Below are 26147 nucleotides of genomic sequence, written 5' to 3'. Positions count from 1 at the left end.
TCTCTAAAAAGGTCAAATAAAATGTCTAGATGTGCTGGCCAATCATCTAAATCATCCACCAAAGAGTTCTTAACAGGAGAATACTGCTTTACTGTATAGCCACAATCAATTGCTCATGATTTTTATGAAAAATTAGGTTTTTAAACTGTTTAGTCAGCTGTGCTGTAAGAAAAATGAAAAATACAACAGAATCTTTAATTAGTAACAAAAATATACATTTGAAGTGCTGGACATATCCTAAAACTTATAAAATGCTTGCTATTTTAAAGAGAATTAAGATTTAATAAAAACTTGATGGCATGTCAGCTGTCTTTTAAAATGGTTCAGGCACATATGTATTAGGCATCTATCGTGTCTATGAAGAAAGAAGGAAGACAGAAGAAACAGAAACAAGTAAATTTGAAATATATGTTAAAATATGCCACATAAGATTGTGGGTGAATTACAGCACTAACTTGCAAGTGATTTTCTCATATAATTAAAAGGTCAAAGCAGTTTGACCTGAACTCAAAATTTAATTTAAATTTAGTTGCTGCTTTTTAACATTTGGTTTCAAAAGTTCCAGGCAGAAGTGAGATGCAGAATTTCTATAGAATCCTTTTGTTGTACCTAACCAGATATTGACTGCTATCATCCAAGGACACATCAAGCTATAGGCCATCATTGATCCAATATAGCTTTGGTTTTCCATTATAAAAGGTTCCCTTTCATTAGAGTTTTAAAGGATCTAGTGTGAGAAAATAAAGACCCTGTATTCGTGACCTGAAATAATCTACTCTTTATGAAAGGCTGACAAATCACAGAGAATCAAAGAATGCGCCTGCGGCTGCAGAGGTTTTATCTCAGCCTAATCTAGGGGTCACTGGAAAATTCAATGCATAATTGAAGATTCATCAAAAAGAACTTCTCAGATTAAAAGCTACGTTGACTGTGTGAATGAGAAATCCTGGTGTGTTGCTTTGCTCCCATGTTGTTTGAAGTCAGTTTCTTTTTTTAAATTTCAAGAATAAAAGAAACAGCTCAAGGAAAATGAATAATCACATCAGGTGCTGGTTTGTCCTTCTAAAATGCAGCAGCTTTCTATGTGGAAACGGAATTGCTATATTTAAGGTAAGTGATGCCACAAACCCTACCACCTCACGCTACCAAGTAGGCCACAGCTATCCCTTGCTTGCTCTAGTATTCATCATTTTGTTTGCTTTCACAGGGTTTTTCTTTTCAGATCTTGACCAAAGAGTAGACAAGTGAAAAAATAAACCTGTTGCAATTTGCAAACCAAAAGAAACCTGGAATGTGTTTTCTAAAGCCCACCTTTTGAATTATTTTTTATATAACAGCATACTATTCTGAGCTGTTCATGAGATGCTCAAGACGGAGAGCTGTCTGGTCCCAGGCCAGTCGCCTGCCATGGAGTGATGGCTTGCAGGGCAGAGCATGGATACAGCTCAGCTGGGAACACGCCTCATGTACAGAGCAGACACAAAATGGGAGAGTGAAGTACTGACTGATTCACTCTGTCTATTGATCTTTAAGAGCACTGAAGCACTTCTCACAACAAAATAAAAAACAATTTGATTTCAAGAAGAATAAGAAAGAAACGTTCAAGGACATTCCCGTAGACAAAATGCCTAAAAGTACCACCCTGAGTTTATAGATGACCTTATTCCAAGGGACCACTTATGTGTCAAAGCTATGTCAAACAACAACATTGCCAACAAATGGACAATTCAATGCCCAGTACTGCATGTGACCAGCTATGCTGTGGTTAGTGACAACAAAATAACAGAGGACTGACTGGTGAGGAAGGGGATGGCAACTGCCTCTTGTGGAGTGAGCAGATCTCTAATTTGAGGGATGGAGAAAATAATGGCTGAATATTACTGAAAAACACATGACAGGAAAACAGTCCAAAATGCTAAGTGGCATCTGCACACCGTGTTTTTTCAAAACTTGAACAATTCTCTGCGAGGGCCCTGAGAGACCACTATTCTTCAGCTGTCCTGACCCACTGCACCTGGGACTTATGCCCATGGGGTTGGGGACTGCATGTAAGCTCAAGCCCAAGCTTAAGCTATGCTGTAGGTGAGCTGGTAGTCAGCCCCATCTTTGATCTTGCCTTCTGGACCAACCTTGGATCTATGCTGAAGGTAGCTTGTCTCCAGTCCTGTCCCTGGCCTTGTCTCCTTGGATGGACCTTGGAGCTGTGTTGTAGACTTATCTCTAGCCTCATCTCTTTTTGCTGCTGACCGGACTCCTTGTATGAACCTGCTTCATCACCTCACCTTCTCTGGGACTACTGATGGGAGCTGTTTCCTTTGGTCCTTGCCTGAGCTGTGCTGCTGGCTGCTGTGCCTCGCCTGCTTCCTCGCTGCCCCCAGCCTTGCCTTGCCAACCTGGCTTCTTGCCTTGACCCCGGGCCTGGCTTGTCACTGCAGACTTGGCTGATGGTCACTACTCTGCGGCTGACCCTGGCTGCTGCCCCGAGCTGCTGGACTCACCCTGCGCCCTGCCCATGCCTGCTGCCATGCTTGCTGTCGGTTCCCCTGCCCCTGGGGGAAGCTCGGTGCTCCCTGCCCAGAGGAAAGGCAATCAAAGCCAATAATATTCCCCTTTATATAAGTGGAAACATAATTCATTTCAATTTACTCAGCAAATCATTCTCTGCTTTGAAAGACCATTTCGAAGCCTGCAGAAATCAACCTAAATCTTTCCTTTCTCCTCAGCAAGCTCTACATCAGCAGTGAATACAGACGCAACCTATATCTAATGACCCAGTCCTATTCTAACTAATAACAAAATTCTCATCAACTTCAAGGGAGAAGGAACAAACCCCAGGTCTCAGTCCTTGAACTGACAAAGGAGATGACAAAAGCAGTCCCCTGCAGAGCCTCATTTAACAGAGGCCTTTATCAGTAAGACAAGGTGATCTTATTAACTTGCACAGGGAATGTGCATGGAGAAATACAGGACCTCTGCTTGTACAGATATACAGATATAAAATTGATATGTTTATTAACAAAGTGTCATGTAATAATTCACTACTATGAATGAGTTTATAACACAATATTATTATTTAGAACTAGCATCATATCCTCTCTTAATACAGTTAAATGAATACTGTATTATTATAACATAGTTAATAACTGTATTAATACAGGTAAAATTTACTTAATATGTCCATATTTGGAAGTTAATTAAACCTGCTGTTTTATTAAAGAGTTATAAAGAGAGTTGTAAATGTTTAATTTACTAAGCAGTTGCTAAGCTTATTTGCCCTGCTGCTCTTTGACATAAATGTGGAAGGCTGAAGTCCTTTGAGAGTCTAGTAAAAGCTATTACTACAATCTGATTTTGATTAATGAAGTTCAGTGGAGTACAATTTGACAAACTACTGACATTATTTACAGAAAAATAATCATCTCTTACCTCCATTGTCTTTTAGGTGCAGCGCTATCTTGGTGTCATCTATAAAGGAAATTCAAAGTTAGTTGTAGGAAAATGCATTTTTCTAGGTCATGAGTCATTTTAGAAATGACTTTCTAATGTCAAAGAAATTTCACAATTAGAAAATTATTTGGTACACAACTCAATGAGAATTAGATTGTGGTATTCTTACTTATACTGAGCAATGCTACGAAAACCACATTTATGAGACTGTTACAGTGTAAAGGAGGATTCAAAATACTGGTAAATAAGGGTCTGTCTCATAACACTTACAAATAATTCATTTATGTTACATGTTCATACATAGCTTGAGCATTCCATCGTATTAAGGACTAGATGAACCAACATATGACAATAAAATAAAACAATGACTTAGTTCCTCTTCTTAGAATCATGAAAATGTATACTAGTTTTAAATCCTATTTATTTCCATATTCCTATTCTTGTTGTGAGCTTTAATGAACAAAATGCCAGGGAATAACACTGCTAATGAAGTCCAAATCCTGCACTGACAGTTTCTAAACTTCTCTTGCTGCAAACAAAACCAGCCTTTCTTATCAGTAGATTCCCACCTTGAAACACTTTCAGTTCAAATTTTCCTGTCACAGGCCACTTAAAAAATCTGCCAGTACCTGGTACCTTTTCTTGTGTTAACATACAATTCCAACAGAAAACTCCCCTTCCCCCCCATTTTATAGATGCTAAGATGCTATTCAGTTAATCTGGATTAGCTTCTCTATCCAGCTGAATTTTCCCCAGAAACAGGAAAGCAGAATATCTCAATCACAGAAAGGCAAGATTTAAGTAGCCAGTGGAACAAGGGTGAGAACGGACACACCATCACTTACCCAGTTAATTTGGTTCAGAAGCCTATAGAAAGTATTTCACAACAGTGAGAACTACCTGAAAAGAACAGTGTTGACTGACTGAAAAAAAGTAAACAAGCAAATTTCAAAGAGGTTTTTAATTTGGGTTATCTCTAATTTTCACCTGGCTAAATAGAATATCCAAAGGGATTAAAAATTCATTACATTTGTGATGGGAGTTTCTCCACTAACTTTAGCAGGGCCCTCTCCACCTACTATTTCAACAGGGTTTGGACTATGGCCTGGTGGTTAAAGGAACACGAAAAACTCATTGTAACCACAAGTTCCCCAGAAGTCTGCCTGGCTTGTCTGTGCGCCCCCAGGACTGCCCCCTCCTCCAGCGCTCATCCCCTTTGCACCTTACTGTTGAAAGAGCAAGCTGCAATTTAAAAGCAGTAGCAGATATTGCTTTGACTGCAATTCCCCACTCCTTCCACTGCCCCAAAGAGAAAAGGTCAACCCGAACACATACTTAAAGGAAATAAATTTCTTTTAGACTTGCAAATGACATGTTTGCACTATAGAATAATGCAGTGTATACACTTCACCTTCTGTTGGCAGGCTAGTTGGCAGGTGGGAAGTGGTGGATCCTCTGGTGGTTGTTAAAACTCTGAACTTTGTGGTGGTTGGCAGAAGGGCGGTGGTGGAGTGTGGAGGTGTTTCAGTTGTGTCTATATTCTTCTCACAAATCTTATCTTTTGACTGTTGGGAAACAATAAAAACAAAGAAGAGAAAATTAATTCTCAGTGGAGACTGTCACCGAATGAAGAATTTAAGCATGGACAAGCTGCCAGGATAAAAAGAATGAAAATGGAAACACTGGATCAAGGAATTTCAAGAGCTTTCGCTCTTTTTTTTTTTTTTTTTTCCCTTTGAAGTGCTCTACGCAGCATTCAGCAACGTATATTTTTCATTTAGCTGCAAAACTTACAACACTCAATTGTTAATGACAAGGCTTCAAAGTCATTCCTGAATGTCAAACGTGTTATTTCCCCCAATCAGATTTTAACATCTAAGATTATAATTCAAATTTTCACTCTTCTGTTGTGAATTCTCACTGACATTGTTCTGGGTGCCATAACACATGTTAAAAAAGATACATGGGAATTAAATTGTAGCTCTTCATAGTGAGTAACGTGTAGTTAACTGGAGAATTCAATTAGGCTTCACATGCAGTTATCAGAGAAGAATATGCATGTATGTGTAAAATGTGTGCATGTATTCAGCCTATACAATATTTATATATCACACTATAGAGTGACACATTCACTATATGGCTATTAATTCTATATAATATTAAATTTTCACATATTATATCTGTATATATTATAACAATTATTATATAAATTATTAATATGATACAATGCAAACTATAAAATATAAGATTCATACAAATGATTATATTATATTAGCATACCGTAAATAATATTCACCATCATATAATAATTTAACTTTTATTTTAATGGACAAATATTTCAATAAAAATCTTGAGTCTTTTTTCTTTTTTGAAATTTCTTGACACTTTTAGAATTCTGCAGGTTTAATGAATATTTTCTTTTATGGATCACACGGTTTTGCAGGAAAATACATCCAATTAACCAGCAGCAAATATTGGAACTCCCTGTAACTCCTGCTGTCCCCATTCATCCTAAAGAGAAGTGGAATCCCGCAAAGCCTGTTCACTTTATTGAGATCTGGCTGTCAAAACCCAGTGGGTGTTGTCTTTCTTTTAATATGTATAGGTATTTTATTTTCCTTTTTTTTTTTTTTACAAGAAACAATATACTACATTAAAAAAAGGTATCAGTACCTGCAGTATAACTATTCTTCGAATTTCTTCATTTTTTAGCTTGAAAACTACTGTTAATTTCACTGATGCAATTTAATAAAAATTTAGCTCAAAATCTATCTTACAAAGAAGGAAACATTACTATGAGAATCCTCATTATTCATCCTATTGAATGAATGCATCTAAAATTAACCTCTGTGTGCTAATTATTGATCCTTCATTGAACTCCAGCAGTCAGCTCAGGCATCATTCTGGAAGATGTTAAGTAAGCTGTTGCTTCTGCTCCAGAGAGCCTGAAAGCTGGACTGTGAGCAGCAACCAAGTAGCCTGAAACTATGCCAATCAAACTATTAGTTTCTCAGATACACTTAGTGTATCAATAATTTCCTCTCAGACCATGTACTAAGCCTTGGAGCAATAGTTGAGTTGAAACAAGAAGGGAGAAGCAGAATGGGATGCTACTGTCATGCAGAGAGCAGTTTGGATAACTTCATCTACAGGCACAAGTGACTCCTAGCTAATTATTGTCTGGATTAAAGCAATACAAAGGTTGTGCACTATTACAACAAATATTCCCAGTAACTTTTATTTTATATTCTTGAAAAAGTTGTCCTCCACAGACAAAAAATCTCACAGAAATTCCAATCTTAAATCATCAGTTTACAAACTGCAAAGCTGCAGCTTCAAGCCCATGTAACAAAGCAGTATGTAGGATACAGTTATTTTGCAATTACAGTTATAAGAAAAAAAATTCTTCCATCAGACTGGATTTATATCATTACTTCTTTTTGCTTCTACTGAGAATAAAACAGAATGTGCTTTTCTAACTAGACACTTGGGGCTACATTTTGCCCTCAGTTTCACCTGACATTACACTTCAGAAAGGCTATGTTGGTGAAACTCATGACAGAATTTAGCCCTCTCAGACAAAATGGAAAAGTAACTGCTTTTTTATGGCCATCGTGAGATTAAAAATGTCATAAATTAATTTGTTCCTATTACCACACTCCACAAATGAAAAAAACCAACAACAACAAAAAGAACTCTCAACCCAAAAAGCCTTCTAAAGGGAGGACATTGGGAAAGAACCAGCAGTAGGATATTTATATGCGTGTCTTGTAAATGAACTGCTCTCGTCCAGGAATACCCTGAGTACCTGTTTTAGAGGAGGCCCATAGTCCCTGGTTGACAGTCCACCACTACCACAGTCAGATATCTTTCTCGTTCTCTCACTACCTCTCCAGGAAAGGACATCCAAATGCCTTGTAATTTTGTTTGTTTGTTTGTTTGTTTGGTTTTTTTTTTTAAATATCTTTGAGTTCATCTATGTAATTTCTTTTGTACTAAGTGATTTGGCCAGATTTCATAACCAAAATGCAAGACATGCAATGCCTGTTTTTCACTTGAGACTGCTCTGGCAGAGAGTTTTCTGAGATGAGGATCATCACAGTTTGTTCCCCTTTTCTGGCAAGAGTCAGAGATTTAAGAGAAAAACAGTGCAGGGACACTGTTTTGGGGCAGGCTTTCTGGTATTTTTATTTTTTATTTAAAGTATTTTTTCAGAGATAAAATTTTTATTTTGTGTCCATTTTATTCCCTGAAATGGGGAGTGAAATTGCTCAGCCCATTTTTCTTTATTATGCCTTACAGCATTTTCACTGAATGATAAAGATAAATATAGCAGGTCTTTGGCCTTGAAACCATGCTTCATAATATGAAGAATTTAATCAAAAGCATCATAAGTATATAAATGGCCTCTGATGGGCTGAGGATGTAAACTACTCACATACCTCTTCAGGGCAGCCACTGTCTACCCAATCTTGCCGGTGACGGTCAAATCCACTGGAGCATCTTTAAATGATGAAATACATAGAAGTGGTCCAGATGGAAATAGGAGGAAAACAAGAGCAAGAAAGGAAGGGAGAGGAAGAAAAGAGAATGACAGAGAGAATAAATAAATTATGTGATTTACTTTAAAATCCATATGATTTATGTAGTATTACTTTTATTCAAGAGGCTGTTGCTTGCAATATGAGTCAATCATTTAATCCACTTCAGTAAAAGGCATTTCAATGAACGAGTTATTATTTTAGGTGTGGTTTTTTTTTTTTTTATTTTTTATTTATAGTTTTTAAATAGGAATATCTCCCTTCCACAGGATAATTATTCTTAAGACTGCACTGAGCCATAGCATTTTTAAGTTTGATGTCAGCCATATGGATATAAATTGGTTTAATTATTTCTGTGCAGACTTCTTAGCCAGGAAAATTTAATTCCGCAAAGGATGTAGTGAACCAGTCACTGCTTTTATCAGGCAAGGTGATCTGAGGCATCAAGATATACATATAACGATGCGATCAATGTTCACAGATTTAGGTAACAGCTCCTCTGAACAGCCTTCATGACAATTAGAGAATACTATACAGCTGCTCCTACCTCCTCACTAGCTGCAGAAAACTTAAGTTGCATGCACATTTCTTATCAAATTAGGCGAGGTTAATAACCTGCTTGCAATATCCTTTCTCATTCACAATATGTAGTGAAAAATTTTAAAACAACTTGTAACACCTTAATATAATGATTCCCCTGGCAATCCCCATCTCGCAACAGTGTTATGAGTGTTTATACAGTAACTTAGGGCTTCCTAGACAACAGGTAGCATTAAAATCAGAAAGCATTATTAAAATGGCAAGCAAATAACTAAACCATGATGTCTGACTTCGAAAGAGATTCTCCCCAGTTAGGGTTTTTTATTTTTTTGTTTTCTGTATTCATTTCCTGTAGTATTTTGTTATGAGACAGGACAGTGTCATTTGGCATCCATGGTTATAATTTACCTGACTGTACAGCAAATAACTTTCTTGCTGTCTTTTAATAAGACTAGGCAAGCAAATTAGGCCACTGTTATGGTTAGCTATATTTATGGGGTAATTTTTTTTCTCAATGAACTGAAAGATGCCAAGACATGCTAAGTACTACCCTACTTCAGTGGAGGTAAACAGGTATATTTAGAAGAATGTAAGTGTGGAATCATTTTTGTAGTAGGAGAGGATGTTACAAGAGGATGTAAACAACATTAACAACACACTTGGGATAATAAAACTTCTCCATATAATTATTCTGAGCAGAATCTACAATGTCTTTGACAAAAGATTTTGACAATTGATTTTCTTGTTAGTTGTACTTGCACTGATCCGCATTCTGTCATTTGCAATGTTACTAAAAAAAAAATACCCCAGCCCTAACAGGTGTCAATTATCACTCACTCCATAGCAACTGACTTTTCCAAAAACCTGTTGCAGTGAAGAAAAAAGATGCTCAAATCAGAAAAGTATTTCAGAGAAATACAGAGACCTCCTTCCCAATGCATGGGAATAAAGGCTACCGTAAAGAGTTTTTTCTTATTGCTGAAGGGTGAATGAATCAGTGCTATGCTGGAAGCTCAGTGCTTCCTCCCCATCTTTGGGGTGTTCTGTCTCCATGAATGTTTGACAGAACAAGGAGGACCTTACTAAGCAGAAAGAAATGGTGATGTGACATTCCAGGTATGAATAGAACATATTTTTTTTAAGTCCCAGTCTCTCCTACTTTTCTCTAAAGTTTGAAAAGCTTCATTAGCAACTTCTGTGCCCATCCTGAAGAACTGGACTAATTTTGAGATGTACTGAATACTCACATTACATTTCAGTCATACTGCTCTGGCTAAAATCTAATGGATTTGAGGATATTCTGTACATCTGAAAATCAAGCCCAATGTTTAGACATGACATTAAGCCACTCCATAAATTCCTAAATAGAGGCAATTACTGCAGTCATATACACATGCTAAATCAAAGCCAACTGTATTTAGACCTAGTAGGGATTAATGACCTTTTATCTTAGATTTTCTCTTGTATCTAAGTGGCGTCAAACTTAAGGCTCCAAAGATTAAATGAATAAAAGCTTATCCCAGGCACACTCATTTACAGTTCTTAAGTCTTTTCTGACAAACTACTGAAATACGGTGGCAAGTAACATTGCTGGGGTTGATTTTTCCTCAGGAATTAACAAACCATCAAAAGTTGAATGCAAAATGCAAGGACTCTTTCAAACATCTGAGACACTCTTCAGATGACCCTACCTTAAAGAAAAATACATCAAACCCTGGACACTGTTTATTTAACATTTTCTATTGATGCAATGGTGAGTCCAAATAATATTATCAGAAAGCAGCTTTATCAGGATCTAGATAGGCTCCAAGTAAACCTGTTTGTGAACTTCCTTTGAGGCATGTGTCAATGAGATGTCAGCTGTAGCAGATACTATCATTGCTCCACCATTGAGTTAGAATTCTGGGAACTGTCATTTCAGTGCACCACTTGCTCTACCGACTGCATTTTTAAGACCTTCATCTAGTGGCATGGTGATAATTCCCTGTTTCCATTAAAACATTGAAGCAGATTTGATTAGCTATGCCATTTATGCCATCTGCCACCATGGCCATTTTGTAACAACTTAATTTTCAAATGATGACCGAAATCAGCTCCTAGCAAAGCAATAACAAAGATGTTCTAGGAAATGAGAATAGGGACATGCATGAAATATAAGGAATTCCAGGATTTGTGTGGAACTTGGGAGCACTGGTTCAGGGAGCAAAGGGAGAATTAAAGTCTCTGCATGTATAGCAATGATGATTTGGCATAACGAATGCAGCTGAATCTGGGTAACAAGAAAGATGTCAGAATCCTTTCAGTGAACCGTACGTAGGCAGAAAGGAGATGCAGATGTCATCAGATCTACCAGATGCCATTTATCTCTATTTGGCAGAGAATATTCAAATCACAAGAAGTGTCCATTCGCTGCATGAGCTGAAATGCTTTGCTGCTTCTCTTTTAAGAGAGTTCAATGAGGAATAATAATAAGAAGAAATCAGATACCCTGTATACAGAAAATTCATCAAGGTTTAACCTGTAAAAGCTAAAACCATAACGGAAAATTATCAGGAAGGAAAGGGACAAAGTCTGGATGGAAAAATCTTTTCACCAGGTTGAGCTGGTATAAAGCAATCAAGAGCATTAAAATGCACAGCACGTGTCCTTTAAACCAACTATTCCCTATTTTTTTTTTTGCCAGGATATCTGTAACAGCATATGAAGAATGGATTTCTGGAAACTGAAGAGCATTCCAGAAATCTGAAATGATTTCTTAAGTACCATGTAATTACTCAGTTCAGTTAAAATGTTTATTAACTCCTCCAAATAAAAGGTTAACCTGGAAAATTAAATAGAAAATTGAATAGACAGAACTCTTTTCTGCCTTTAACCACTAAGGAAGGCTCATAACATTAGGAAAAGATTAAGAAACTTGCTGGGTTGTTTGAATTACAGAAAAAATAATTAGAACATTTTAAAGTGGAATTTCTTTCCAAGATGAGGGAGACAGGAAGTAAAATATAAATATATATATATATATAAAAATATATTTTAAAAAGATAAAAATACTGGAAGCCTTGAACTTTGTGCCTGTCCAACTGAAAAAAACCCTAACCATAGAGTGATTTTTGGAGGAAAAAAAGCACTATCTTTGTGCTCGGTCTGGCTTTGCCTCCCTTTGCTGCAGAACAGACTCCATTTTGGTCCCTCCATCCTTCAGTTATCACTTTCTTGTCACACTGTGCTGTCTGGGAAAAGACTGTATTTTCCTCTCTTTGTTATTTTCCACTTTCCCTTGTCACAAATGCAGAACTTTATCACAGCTTGAAGTGCTTATGAAGTTCATGTGAAGTGTCACTGTGAGTGACTGTAGTATGAATTTGTAAGGTATTTGAATGGTATTTGTGCTTAGCATCTAGCTAAATACACCTAATCATAGATCTGAATTCAAGCATAGATGTTATCTGTTTTTATCCTTTACTTAAACATTGCTTAACTAAACTGTACTTCAGAATAAGATGATAATTTGAATTGTTAGAAGAGGATTTGCTCCCACCTTGCTGTTACAAGGTAAGAATAGTGGAGATGATTTGCTTAGTACAAGGATTTTAAACACACAGCACTACAAACAGCCTGCACTATTTTAATGTTTATGAAAAATTCAAATTACTAAGGTATAGTTAAGACTTGATGCAGCATATCTGTGTCTGCAGCACTGAATTCCATCATTGTCTTAACATTGCGTGCCTCTCAAAATTTCCAGCATTCAGGTGATGATAAGGCGGATCAAAGAGTAGCACAAATTTCAGCAGGCAATCTTCAACCTGATGATGGTTCCACAATTTTATGGGACAGAAAGTTTGGGAAAATATAGCTACATGTTCTGTAAAGTACTCCTTCAATATCATGTAAACGGAGAAGGGAAAAGATGTTTTAAAAAGCTGTTATTTTACAGTAAAAGAGATTGAGCATGAGTAAGACTCGGTATTTGTAACTCTGACGCAACATGTGAATAGGCAGTAGGAAATAAGGACTCCCACAGGGAATTCTTGCTGTTGGAAAAGCCTAAGAATAAAAGTGAGCTAAAAGAAGTAAGTTTTATTTCCAATTCAACTAGAAAGAAAGGAAAAAATCCTAGTTAAAGTGAGACTTGGCAGACTTCTGATTAAAGAAGAATGGGAGTATATTTTCTGTAATCTTAATGTCAGTTACAACAACAAAGGAAACATGCTGAAAAGCAGATAAAGAATAAAAAAGAAGCTTTTACTAAAGGCTCTGCTTTGAATAACTAGAAGGAAAAAGAAAATGTAAAAGGAGGGCCCTAGAGTCAAATTTATGAGATTATGGTATCAGAATTTCCAACAGATTTAGCAGAAAATAATAACAATCAAACACGTTCTCTGGGAAGGAGCCACACTGAAATTAGTCTTTGATACTAGATTACATTCTCCATTGCCTTTGACTTTGTGCATTTATACCTGTACAAAGTGGGTATAAAGGGCTAACAGCAACAGAAGACAGCAGCGAATTCTGATCTGTTGGCATTGCTACCTGTTTTGCACACAAGAATTTACTCAGGGTTCCAGGCAAAGACCTCTGAAGTGCTGCTGGGTGTACTTCACACTCTTGTTGATGATTCTGCCCAGCATAATTGCACACCCCCCCTCCCCTCCCCCCCCCTTACATGATTGTCTGAACTATTTTCTATCTTTGAGTATTCAAAATGATCTCTTAAATTTTAGGGTGGCTGCTCCCGTGATCTTACACTTTTTTCCCAATATTACATGTTACATTGCCTTCTGGTTAAATAAATAAAAGTGAGTGGCCAGTTGTATTTTGAAAACTGCTTTATAATGCTTTACACTGACAACCTCAGAAGTACAGGTAGCCTCACATACCCATTGCTTTGTCTCTTGTTTTTAAAATAAAATATGAAGGTCACCTTTGGAGAAAATATTTCCTTTTCCGCTTTAGAGGTGAGGAAATAGAGCATAGGAGACATGAAATGATTCAGCTGAGATAACACAGAATTCCATAACAGAACCTAGAGTTAAGCCCAGATTTTCTGAAAACCAGACAAGCATACATTAATTCACTGTTCCTATGCTTCTCATATTACTCCCAGACATATGAACTGAGGAACTGGAATGATGTTGAAAAACATCAAGTCTTGAGTGACGTGCACCAAGGCACAGATCTCATTCACACATTGGCCAAGCTCCCTTTTTTAGTCATATATTTTTACTGGGATTTTGCTCCTTTATAAAAAAAAACACTGATAACATTAACAAGTAGTAGAATCCTTGAGACAAGGTGAAAGTGACCTGCTGCCTAGATATAGTATGAAATAGGGCTGTTCACATTTCTGTTATCACACATGAATCCCCAGCAATTGTGCAATACATAACATGGCTGTTTCAGTACTAGTGGGCATCAGCATCTGAGCTGCTAGAAAGAGAAGTGCAGAGATGTTTTGGTTAGGCTAGGTTACTGCTCCTGTTATATCTCATTCACAAATCTAAAAAGAGTGGGAAGTCAAAGGAAGCAGGAGCTATGACAGGAGATGGATGCATAATGTGTTAAACTGACTCTACATAAGCCAATATTTATATGCTTATAAGGGTATGCCAACAAAACAGTACAGCATTCTGCACAAAGAACATACACAGTTTTGAAACTGCGTATTCATACTACTGCATTTGTGGAAAGTATGGATGAATTAGGATTAAGAAAAACACCTGCTGTAAAGGCTCAGTGAATTCTTCAGCTAGAGAGCAAAAGAAAGGAAGGACATGAATCATCCTGTAACTGGTTATGTTCAAAGGACCTTAAAGTTCAGAAAGTTATTTGTTTCCCAAATTAGTATTTTTTTCTCGAAAAGTGAGTCAAATTCTGAAGCCAACATTCAGCAAGAACAGTCTGCAAAACAGATTACCAAAGAATTACAGAACAGCTGGGGCTCTTCAATTTCTTCATTAATTGTACATATTAATATTTGTTGTGATATCTGGTGGGAAGCAAGTGGTTTCCTTAATGCTATACGATAATGCAGATATTGGAAGAGTTAATAGACCTGAATAGAGGGGGAACTAAAGATGTAATGGTGCACAAAAAAAGCCTTAATATTTAGGAAGAATACTGAGAAAACTTCATTTATTTCCCTGAAATTTGGAATATCTCCTACAGGGAAATGTTAGAGTCCCCACTGTTCAGGTGACTGGAACGATTGATAAAATATATATGCTATAGAGAATCAGTAGACTATGTTGAGAAATTGAAGTTTGCCTTAGCAGGTTTTAGTCTCAGATTATCCAAATTTTATGAAGAGAGATGCAGGTTTCAGATTTGTCTAAATAAAAATTTCTGGCAACATTACATAGGAGTATGTGTATAGCAACATGTAAAATTTACAATATTATGCTAATAAAAGGAAACTTTTCATTTATGGACATTCCTTAAAGAGTAATATCTAGGAGGTTATGAGACAAATATGATTTCGGTGGTGGTCAAGTTATACTGAGGAGTACAACCATAAGAAGTTAGCACTTCTAGAAAGCAGTTAAGACTATTGTGATCATTCTGGCTGTTTCTATACTAGTAAAATAAACATGCCCAGAAATGTTCCTTGGCACTGAAGACTGCTGGCACAGAACGGCTTATGCCTGAGCAAGCAAACTCTCTCAACCTTGAAAAGGAGGCTGTACATAAACTGCCAACTGGGAATAATCCCTGGAACAGTCCAACTCCTGCACCATGCCTGGGAACTGTTCTGGACAGCGGTCCTCGGCATGGACTGAAACCATGTCAGGGAACATCGTAACTATTTAATGGCACAGACAATTGTTTTCCAGTGCCCAGGAAGCTTCCCAGGCTCTGTTTAATTTGCAAGTAATTCTTTGTCAAAAAATATTTGGTATGGGAAGATGAACTACAGCTGTACAAGTGACTGTTTTGTACGATCACTGAACTGACCATTAAAGAAATCTGACTGGGACTGCCATTCTGCATTATATTTCTGTGAAACAGAAAAAGTAAAGAAAAAGAAAATTTGATATGGTGCAAAAACTTTCCATTAAAAAAATCTTGATTGATTTCATTAAAAAATAATTGATTTATTTAATTCCTTATTAAGTTTTTTCCCTTGTAATGACAGCAGAGGGAGAGTCACAAAATCGGTGGAAGACAGATTTCTCCATATAATGCGGTAGGTTGGATGTTTATATGAAATGAAGAAAATTTATCTTTCCACAAAGGTATATTAACTTTCATCCTATAAAGTGTCCTAGAGTCAGGTGTGATAACCTGGGCTGCCTGTTTCCACAGACGTGTCCTGAATTTCTGTCCTGAACTTGGAGGTCTTCTGAAATGCTTTGTTCTAAGTTTCTGTTCTTTCACTTTTTATAAACACTTGGAATGAGGAAAGAAAGGGACAGTTGAGAAAATGATTGTCTAGCCCAACAATTTAGGATACAATGGGGAGGTGGTATCTGGGTTCTGTAATATAGTCTCATGAACATTCAAATAATTGATAAAAGATACACAGAAACTCATTTCTCAGAACATACAATTTTCCAATGGTCCAGGAAGGAGTTAGGAACTACAAATTAAATTAATCTCGGACATGAAAGGGAAGAAATCTGATACCTTGTTCCTCACTAAATTAGCGTTCTGCCAAGAGAGCCTGTTGGACAAAATGCACCTGCTGGACAATCATTATTTTTGCTAATCCATTAATGAAGATTTTTCTGTAACTGAATTTATCTGACAAATTGTTCTGAAGTCATAAAGCTTGGGTTGGTCAAATTTGTATATTTTCTAATACACTATTGTTTGAAAAGAAGAAAATTCCCAAGTCGTCCAGCTGTTGTAAGCAGTAAAGTTGATTTATTTCAGTCCATTGGAAGAGAAGATAAACTACAAAATAACAGTATCAGTGCTCTATGTACAGCAACGCATAAAAACATTACAAAATGAGGAACTACGGGTAACCAAACTAACCGTTTTCAGTACTAGCCTACCTTTTATGATTAAGAATTCAGTTATGAGTACAAAAACTAATTCATTTCATTAGGACTACCTTGCTTATATATTTGGCTCATAACGTGGGAAAACTGCAGTTGCAGGGCCCAACTGCTCTCTTTAGAAACTAAGCACCTACTTATGTTTTCTTTCTCTTTTTTTTCCCCTTGGCTTCCATATTAGAACTTTGAACGTTTTTTCTCTCTGAAGTTGAAATTCCTTATATCCTGCCATTCTTTACTATCAGGAGTAGTGACCATGAACTATTTAAAAATGGACTACTTTCATTAGGGAAAGAGACCAGTCAACTTAATTCTAACTCTGCTAGTAGCAAAGGAATAGTAGTTAGCATAAAATAATATAAAAAACTATGTATGATAGTCAACAGAGAGAAAATTGGGTGAAAGTATCAGTAGTTTAGCAAATAAAGGTAAATCTTCCAGGCAAATTAGTGTTAGTTAGGTTAAGGAAAAGTTAGCAAATTTCAGTGGTGTGAAAAAGAGATAAGTTGGGACTTTACACACGCAAGAAGTGGAAGAAACAGCCTGAGTGTCAAGAAGACAATCTAAGCAGGGCAAAAATTATGCTGTAGACAAGATGATATGTTGATATCTGATTATTTTAGGTTAAGATATATTACAGTGAGAAAACCAAAGAAGAGTTTGAGACCCTGACTGCATTCCTCTGTCCTTGAACCTGTGGTCATACAGAGGAGGTTCCTATCTGCAGATGTCAAAACCTTCTTGAAGCTCTGTCTCTGAGTCCAGGTAAAGTAGGTAAAATTTCTGTCTTACCTGATAACTTCCCTCTCAGTGTTTTTGAAGTGATCTTTACTCTTGTGTTTAAGTAACTTATTTTTTATATTTGTTCTCATTTCTGTTCTGTATTCACCTAACTGTCGTCCACCTATATTTCACATTACCATACCATTCTAACAGTTTTGCATTATAGTTCCTTTACCAGTGTAAGGCATGAGCATATTGTTAAGTATAAATCTTTTAATTTGTTTTCAGGAAAGCTTGTTTTCTTTGAGATGTGTTCCATGCACTCTTCTGATTATACAATTAAAGTCTAATAGTTACATTATACCACCATATGAGACATTTATTTGGGAATCAGCCAGGCTATAATGGCTGGTGTAGAAACTCAGTCCTGAGAAAGCCCATCACATGGCATATAATGATGGCCAGAAGTCTGAGTCAAGTTTCTTAAAATGTCTAGGATACATATAAATTGCATTCTGAGGCATCTGTCAGTGGAGCCCTTTCACAGGCAAGTGTCACCCTTCACCAGTGAAATAGGAACTTGTTTGAATCTAAACTTTCTGGTAGTAGCTATCAATGTAAGAAATGAACAGATAAAAATGAAACCAAACAGAAAAGAGTCTGAGGCTGCTATGTGACTGAATGTAGTGCAGTTCTGCCAGCAAATGACTGTTTAATCCCAGAGTGAATGCCTGTTTAATAGAGCAGGGCAATACCCACTATTATGGATATAGCAGTCAGAATAAACAAACAATGCAGAATTTACTGTGATTTCAACTCGGTTGGGATCTGAAAGATTTATGGCTGGCACAGAAGTTGCAGTTCTAGATATAAATGGTTCATCAAAGACTGAGTGGGGTTTTGTCTTAGTGTTCTAATACAGTAAATGAAGAATAAAAAGTTACTAGTATGTAAAAGAATTGCAAAAGAAATTTCAACAGAAAAGAGCTGTGCTACCTACCTATTTATCTAGTGTTTTATCACTATGGTATCTTAGGTGCATCTGTGAAACTAAACATGGAAATGAAACACAGATTTTGTGATCTTCCTTCCAAATTAATCAGCAAAAGTAAATATTCTCAAAGGTATAAATAACAAATGGATGGCTACTTTCCCTCCTCTTAACAGGATTTAAGTGCTTAACTGTCCTCTGTATCTTTGATAACTACTTCCTGCATTTATAATAAAACACCTTAGGAATGTGATATATTCGATAGACCTACATGAGACAGACTTTGCATTAAGGTCTTAAAACAGTCCAAGCAGTGGTCCTTTTTGTATTGACTGTCATATCTATGTCCTAGCCAAGCTGTGTTGCAAAATTGGATACCACAGAAACCTGCAGAGTGGATAATGAACAGAGTTTCTAAGCTCCAGAAGACACAGCAACATCTCTGGCAAGGGAACCAATAGCTAGTGAAACCAATCTCAAATTCTGAAAGGCAAATGATATGGTAAGAAACACAAATATACAATATGAGTAGTGTGAGTGATGTGGCTTAAATAAATCACTGTGTTTATATCTAGATTAAGAAACTTCAAAATGCTTCCCAGTCTTCAGGTCCAGGATTTCATAGAAAATATTTCAACAGAAAGATTAGGATTTCAGAGTAATAAGAACTGTAGCAATCTTCTGCCCATTTTCTAGAAATAATTTAAGGTTTTGTAACCCAGCCTTGCATTTCTTAAAAATCTGCATCAGTTATGAGCATAACTGTTGTCCTCATGTTGTTCTGAGTTATTCAGGAAAACAAAGCAAGGCATACATATGTAAAAGTGTGTGACTAATACTGCAGCTGTAAGAAAACTGGCTAGTTTCTGTATGAAAGCAGGATTCAAATTCAGATGGGTAGATATCAAATCTATTAATGGTAGGATAGGGATAGTTATATTCTCTAGCCTGGGGCTGCTGAGAACATCAGCGAGCAGAAAGGAGGGCACTGCAGAAGAATATGTGGAGAAAGGAAACTTGAGGAACGAAGGTCATAAGACAAAGGTGTGCAGTAGTGCAGGAAAAAGCTCTGCCCTGAAAAAGTATGCCACATAGCTCTCAGGTGGTATGTATCCATTTTAAGATATCAGCTTTGAACCAGGCAAGGGGATGGTTCTACTCTAGTGGGTCCCATACCCTATATAGTGAATTGGCTGGTCTTGCTCTGATGTGTCCTAGGACTCTGAGAGCTACTGCATCTTCACTAGAGCTCTGTTCAGAGACTGAACTTTTTAGGTTTATTTGTGTTCATCACAGGAATTGTACCAGACAATCTGTGCTCAAGGGGAGTTACAGAAATTCCACATTAATTCCACAGAATCCAGCTACTAACAAATTCCACAAACTTATAAAAAAATGTAGAAAGGCTATTTATCTTGTATTTATCTATGTATCAATCTCAGCAAAAAGTTAGTTCATCTGGCTGCAGGCTAACTTTCAATAAAAGCATGTTAAGAGCTCAGGATGATGTACATTCCGTAACAGTACTTTTAAATGTACTGTTATGTACATTTTGCTGATATGTACATCTTTACTGTTAGGTATTTTTAAATGTACCTTCAAGCTCACTGTAGCTTACGCTGTCTTCTAAACAGAACTGCCATCCCACTTGAGAAGATCTATTACTACGATCTCGTGAGGCTTCTTTCATCAAACAATACCATCACTGGGCTCACTCTGGTTTGAGAAAATGCTTTGTTCATTAAGTACTTCTGTGCCACTTCCTTTTCTTGCTTTACTCCCATCAGGCTTGCCATGCATACAAAATTCTCAATTATTGAATGCTAATTTTCTAACAGTTTCTTGCAGTTCATGCGTTCAAATTAGCTTGTCAAATTAAGAGTGAGCGGCTTGGAAAGGATTTGAAGAAGTTGGGTGTGGAGCAATTTTCTGCTCAATAAAGTATAGATCTAGTTATCGTATCATTCTTATCAGTAATGTATCAGGGTTGACAAATTTACACATTCATTCTTGATACATTTGTTGCACTTGATTAAAAAGCCAATTGCTGTCTCAACACAAGTTTTAAAACAGAAGAAAAATATGTTGCATTTTAATCAGAGCAAACTCTGACAAAGGGCCAAAATTTCTACTTCTCAGATTTTCAGTATGATTGCTCCATAATTGGAGAGAAACAGTATACAAGTTAGAAAGATAGCACTGACATTACTTTTCATTTATCACAGGGTAAATTTGACCTAATTCAACAATCTACTTGTTAAGACTCAGGTGTTAGGACTCTGCCATGTTTTCATATAAAACCACTCCAGCATAAAGAACTGCTGTAGTGGAATACAGATTCTAAGACAGGCAGAATCTGGGCACATTTCTTTCACTTTGCCTGAAGCAGCAGTATGATCAGCAAAGTCATGAAGTTATACACATTGATAGAACGGAATATATTTTACAGAATGCACTATATTTTAAACCTCTAGCCCTTCTAAAGCATTAAAAATGAGATTTTCCTTGTCATTTGTATATGAATCTATTACTTTGATTGGATTATATATGCACCCTCTGGTGGTTTACTTAATCCATACAAATGCCTCATTTTTTGTAATTTTGGAATTCAATGGCTAAGATACTGTGGCCAATTTTGTAATAACAGCACACTACTGTGAGTTAAATAGTGTTGGGGTATAAACAGCCTGAGTATAAATCAGCAAGTCTTCCTCCCATCTTTTAATTTGGAATTGAAATAATAATATCCCTAAAGCAAACAAACAAGGAAAATTAAAATAGTTAAAACCGGGAAGTATGTGAAGGTGAGCACGTGAATAAAAATTGAGGTCTACAAATGGTTGCTTATGAAAGTAGGGACAGGAATAAAAATATTTTCAGGCTCATAAGGTAAAGCTCCCTTCCTTGCACTGTACTGTTTCGCCATCTTGCACTGCAATACCCAAGCTTGTTACCTCACCCACTAAACCAACAGTAACTTCAGTTCTGTGCCTTCATTGTAATTTCTTTGCATAAGAAGAATGTCCAGAGCTTTTGAGGAGTGTATTTATAACATCTGAGTTAAAACTCCTAGATTTCAAGATTTTTATTTTATTTTTTAAGAACTTCATATTTTTGGTAAAATAACCTGAAGGTCTTAGACCAAAGCATGTCGCAACAGATGTTCACAACGTATTCACTGGACAATTAAGCTAATGTATCTGTACTCTCAGCTGATGAGTACTTTTGGTCCTGATCTCATCCATTGCCTTTCCCTGCTCCATAATGGAATCTACAACCTCCGTTATGGTGTCAGCTATCAAATAAAAGCTGAGAGAAATGTAGATACCAAACAGAAAGCTATGTGTGGAGAAAGACCCTGTGCTTCTTATTTGGATTTAATTATTTTCTTTTGTAAATCAGGGGTTTTATGTAGTCAGATTGTATGATATGTATTTTTGTGCTTTTTTTGTAATTCTGTATGGATGGTGCTTTGCTCAGCCAATAAATATTTTAGATCACATAAGACTGTTACTTATACTACAATATTTGATTCAACACAGTTTTTATGAAAATAGATCTTGTCAGGTGAGACATACAGAACAACAAACAAAAAAAACCCTAATGCTTTTCCTCTTCCTGATATTAAAAATTTCCAGACATAAACTCAGATTTGAAAGTCAACTAAACATGTTTCCAATTTCTTTCTAAAAGAAGAAGAAACAAACAAGACATTTCAAACTTGCCCAGAAGTTCAGAAGACAAATAATAGACAACTATTTTTTATCTCAATTACCATAAGGGCACCATGGAAAACTATCACTTAATATTTCAACTGTAAAATGTTTTCTTAAGAACTGCAAGTGCCTAAAGATTTTCCTTTCCCTGCTTTCCAGCTAATCAGCATGGAATGCAAAACAACTTGTTTCTTTACAAGAGTACAAGAAGCTTTGGGAGCTGTGCGTACACACATGGGCAGAACAACTCTGCCTAGAGCGCATGGAGTGTCCTGGCTCATCACTACACACAGAAAGCCCAACATGGGAATTTGTGCAGCCTGTTCCAGGGCGCTTTTTAAACTGGGGGTTTGCACTCTGTGGGACAATACCATAAACTGGTATGATTTCAAACCAGATTATTCAATGCATAGTCTGGAAAAGAGACTCTCAAGGCTATAAGTGCATTTAAGCACTTAACACGAGCAAGACCTTTTTGTGAACTGGGACTCCTAATGCTGAATCTCTCTTCCCTTGCAGACCCAGGAAAGCCCCCAGCAGGGCTGCCTGGACAGCAGTGGCAGGAGCTGACCCTGAGTCTCCGGGCAGCCACTGCCTGAGGATATTGGAGCTGCTCTGAGCAGGAGTCATGCAAGGGGGTATGAGTTTCAGTGCTCAGGCTTAAGCATCTAGACATCTAATGGGCCACCCTTCAGGGGTGACTTGAGTTCAGAGGATCCACTTCACTTACCTCCTGTGCCTCAGGGAATTCTCTGATCGTTGTGAGACTGTTGTGTAAAGGGCAGTGTCACACCTAATGAGTAGAGGAGCTTCATGGGGCTCAGGGACTTCACTGCTGAGCCCTGCTTATACTCAGGCAGCTGTAGGTATTTCCTCAGACAATGTGGTTGAGCCCTAGAGACCTTATGGTCTTAGATACTTAAGTCCCGAGTTCAGTGAAAAGGTATGCTAGTCTGCATAATCTCCCTTGAAAACCTAAGTGAGTCAGCCAGCATAAAACCTTTGTGGATCTCGCCTTTAGGCTTTTGGGTACCCTTGGCATAAGGCAGCCAGTTTTGAGGATTTAAAATTTTAATATAGGTACCAACAGTGATAGCTGAATGAAACTATCATCTAAACCGTTTGCAGCTCTTGCCCTTAGTTCTTCAGTACTCCAGTTCCCTATCTGTTGTTGGGATGATAGTACCATGCTAAACCTGAGGGATGTTGCAAGGATTAGGAGATGCTTTTATCCTGTGTCAATGAAGTGAAACATGAGACACATTCAAAACCTGAGTCTCCAGCATGCACAGATTGCAAGAGTGTGCTCTTTGTCTGCTTATTTCTGAACTCACTGAAATGTCAGTATCACTTCACTGTGGAAATCTGAGATTTTCCTGAATTTCATCAAAACAAAAACATCGATATCTACAGAATCTGAACATAAAATTTTCAAAGCATTGTATAAAGGTGACTTTTAAAAATTCCTTGATCATTTAAACAAATTTCTATTCTATTTGAGCCCTAACTCTTTTAAAGTTGATAAACACAATTTATTTCTTGGGCAATTAACTTCAAATATTTCCAAGGGAACTCACTATTTCAGTAATGCAAGCAAGTTGTACAAATTGAACCTGAAGTATAACAGCAAAGTTGCCTTAAAGCTTCCAAAAACTTTCCTAGAAAATGACATCTCTAACATGCAGGCTATACCAAGTGCCTAGAGTATATAAACATTTTCAGAAGCATGAAAAGATGATATAAACAGATATAACATTAATGAATTCTCCCAGTTTTTACATGCTGGGAAGTCAGAGATAATGAAGAGCAAATAATCCAAGTTTCAGCCACAGGTGACTACTATGAGACAGATGCTAAGTGTTTCTGGCATTTTATAGACATAGATCCTTGTGTAGGAGAAAGCTATGATACTGTCTCAGCTTACATATTCATAGTTAGTATCTTTTACTTATGGAACAGTTTTACTTATGGAACAGTTATGGAACATACATAGTTAAAAAAAAAAAAAAATAGCTCCTAGGGGGATCCTCCATCTGCGGAAGACAGAAGAAAATAATCTGCCTTTGCTTTAGTCATGATGAAACTGTATGACATACGTCATATTGGATTTCAGAGTGCATAGTTTGATGATCGCTTATGAAAAGGGAAACTGTGATTTAAGCTTGTAGAAAGTGACAGGAATAGAGAATTTTGCTCTGAATCACCTACAAGAACCTGTCCTCCGAAGACTGCAGAGTTTGCACAGCAGCTGGGCTGAAGTTACAGGTAGGAAACAACCCGTGGTTGTAGAATAAAGTTATTTTCATTCCAACACAGATTGCCCACATGGGGGAGTACAGTTATTCTGCAATGGCTCTGCTGGTCAATTTTCTTGTGCGGGTACAGGTTTTATATAAACTTTCTCTTTTTCCAACAACTATACTTTGTTGTGTTAATGATTCAATATATGGTTTAAATTTTATGAAAGGAAAAAAAAATACACAAGATGCTGTTCTTGGTAGTAATGTTGCTCTGGCTAAATGGGGTCATACCTTGTCAAGAAAAAAATGTTGTAGAATTGGTATAGAGTTTTTTTCTTCCCACTGGATACATGTTTACTTGTTACCCACATGGAAATCTGTCTGCCCTGGGAGATCTCACTTTAGAGTACCAAAGGGCTACTGCAGCTCCACAGGAGGAACACCAGTGTCTGTTACAGCCATACCTGACCCTCATTGCTCTGTAACAGTCTCCTCACTAGCAAACAGGCATTCTCCTTCTCCAGAAATTGGAGCCCTAGATCAATCGGTAGATTATTGCCACACTGGAAACCTGTCACTATCAAGTTCAAAGCCTTCTTCAGGCCTGTGCATCAAAGGCTAATTGCCTTCCCCACCCTGGGCTTTGCCTACAGCCAAGAGAGACAGCCTTTGGTTTCTCACCTCCCAGACCAGTGCGTCCAGTCAGCTTTGCAACCCAAAAGCACTACTCAGGCGTTACTCCTAAACATCTGCTTCTGCTTACTTCAAAAACCCCTATGAGCACTCATTTGAAAGTGGACCATAAACATTAATTTTCTTTGTACTCTAGGCACTTCTGAAATGTCTAAGTTAATACTTCATGTAATGCTTTGCCCTTGTTTTTCCAAGCAGATTTTATTCTGCTGCAGCAGAGCAATGTATACCACAACAGGAGATAAAAGTCTGGGTTGATTTACAAGGCTGGTGACTGAAGAGCAGTGACACACAGAAAAAGCCGGAGCACTGTGGTGAAAGAACTCACAACTTTCCATCTTTTATGATTTTTAACCAGGACAGTTAGGTTTTCTTGTTGAGCAAGTGTTTCTTTATCACATGCAAAAAGAACATTTTAACACAGTGAATTTATTTTTGGGGGGAGGAAAACCACAATGTGGTACTGAAGTAAACGATTCTGAGTACTCTCCTGTGATCCAGACATCTCCACTGAGAATGGAATAAGGCTTTTTTGTATCTCCCTAAAAATGAATAAACATGTTAAGGAATAGCAAGGTAAAAGAAGAGATGCACTGGACTAGAAGGCAGGCGAGAGTACCTAGAACTTGTAGGGAGCAGAAAATTGTCAAAGCTGAGACAGGAAGGAGTCCTGATCACAATGATCCCTAACTAAATAAATGCTCAGTCTTCACATTTTGGAAAGCAAGTTGCCTCTTTTCACAAAATATGTATCCACTTATTATTTCAGATCTGTTTCTCCATAGAACTGAATTAGTTGAAATAAGCTGCTCATTTCAGAAGCTGAAGGAGAGTGGCCAAGAAAGGCAATGGGGCCCGAGGCAGACATCATCACCAAACCCATGTTTCCAGAGGAAATAACAATTTAAAAAATAAAGTGTAAAATCTAGTATAAAATTAAGATGTTCAGGAGACTGGACCATAGCCTCAGAGGTTTTCAAGACCCAGCTGAACAAAGAACAAACTGGTCTGATCTCACAGCTGGCCTTGCTTTGGGCGGGAGGTTAGACTAGATGACCTCTAGTGGATCCTTCCATTCTGAACTATTTTATGATTCTATACACAATTCTCCATTTGCTTAAACCTGGCTGAATATCACTTATCATTATAGATGCAAGTTGGATGGTATAACTGTTTTTAAACTACTGAAATTTCCATGCAGAGGCATAATCTTAGTTTGCTTTTCTAGATCCATCCTTTTTTTAAGGAATCAT

General features: G+C 37.2%; 1 protein-coding gene across 1 annotated transcript in view; it reads right to left on the bottom strand.

Annotated features, from left to right (window-relative positions):
- Nucleotides 1-26147, bottom strand: part of PLXDC2 (plexin domain containing 2) — a gene marked incomplete at its 5' end in the record, with an annotated part of 277865 nt that overhangs the window by 23918 nt on the left and 227800 nt on the right. Inside the window, 3 exons of the mRNA XM_082309994.1 lie at nucleotides 3427-3465; nucleotides 4859-5012; nucleotides 7890-7950. Of these exons, the coding sequence (XP_082166120.1) occupies nucleotides 3427-3465; nucleotides 4859-5012; nucleotides 7890-7950 (254 nt within the window). The remainder of the gene's footprint in view (nucleotides 1-3426; nucleotides 3466-4858; nucleotides 5013-7889; nucleotides 7951-26147) is intronic.

This window comes from Platalea leucorodia (genome assembly GCF_965183815.1).
Source record: "Platalea leucorodia genome assembly, chromosome: 1".
Classification (NCBI taxonomy): Eukaryota; Metazoa; Chordata; class Aves; order Pelecaniformes; family Threskiornithidae; genus Platalea; species Platalea leucorodia.
The sequence above is the reverse complement of the archived record's forward strand: the minus strand, read 5'-3'. Positions and strand labels throughout refer to the sequence as shown.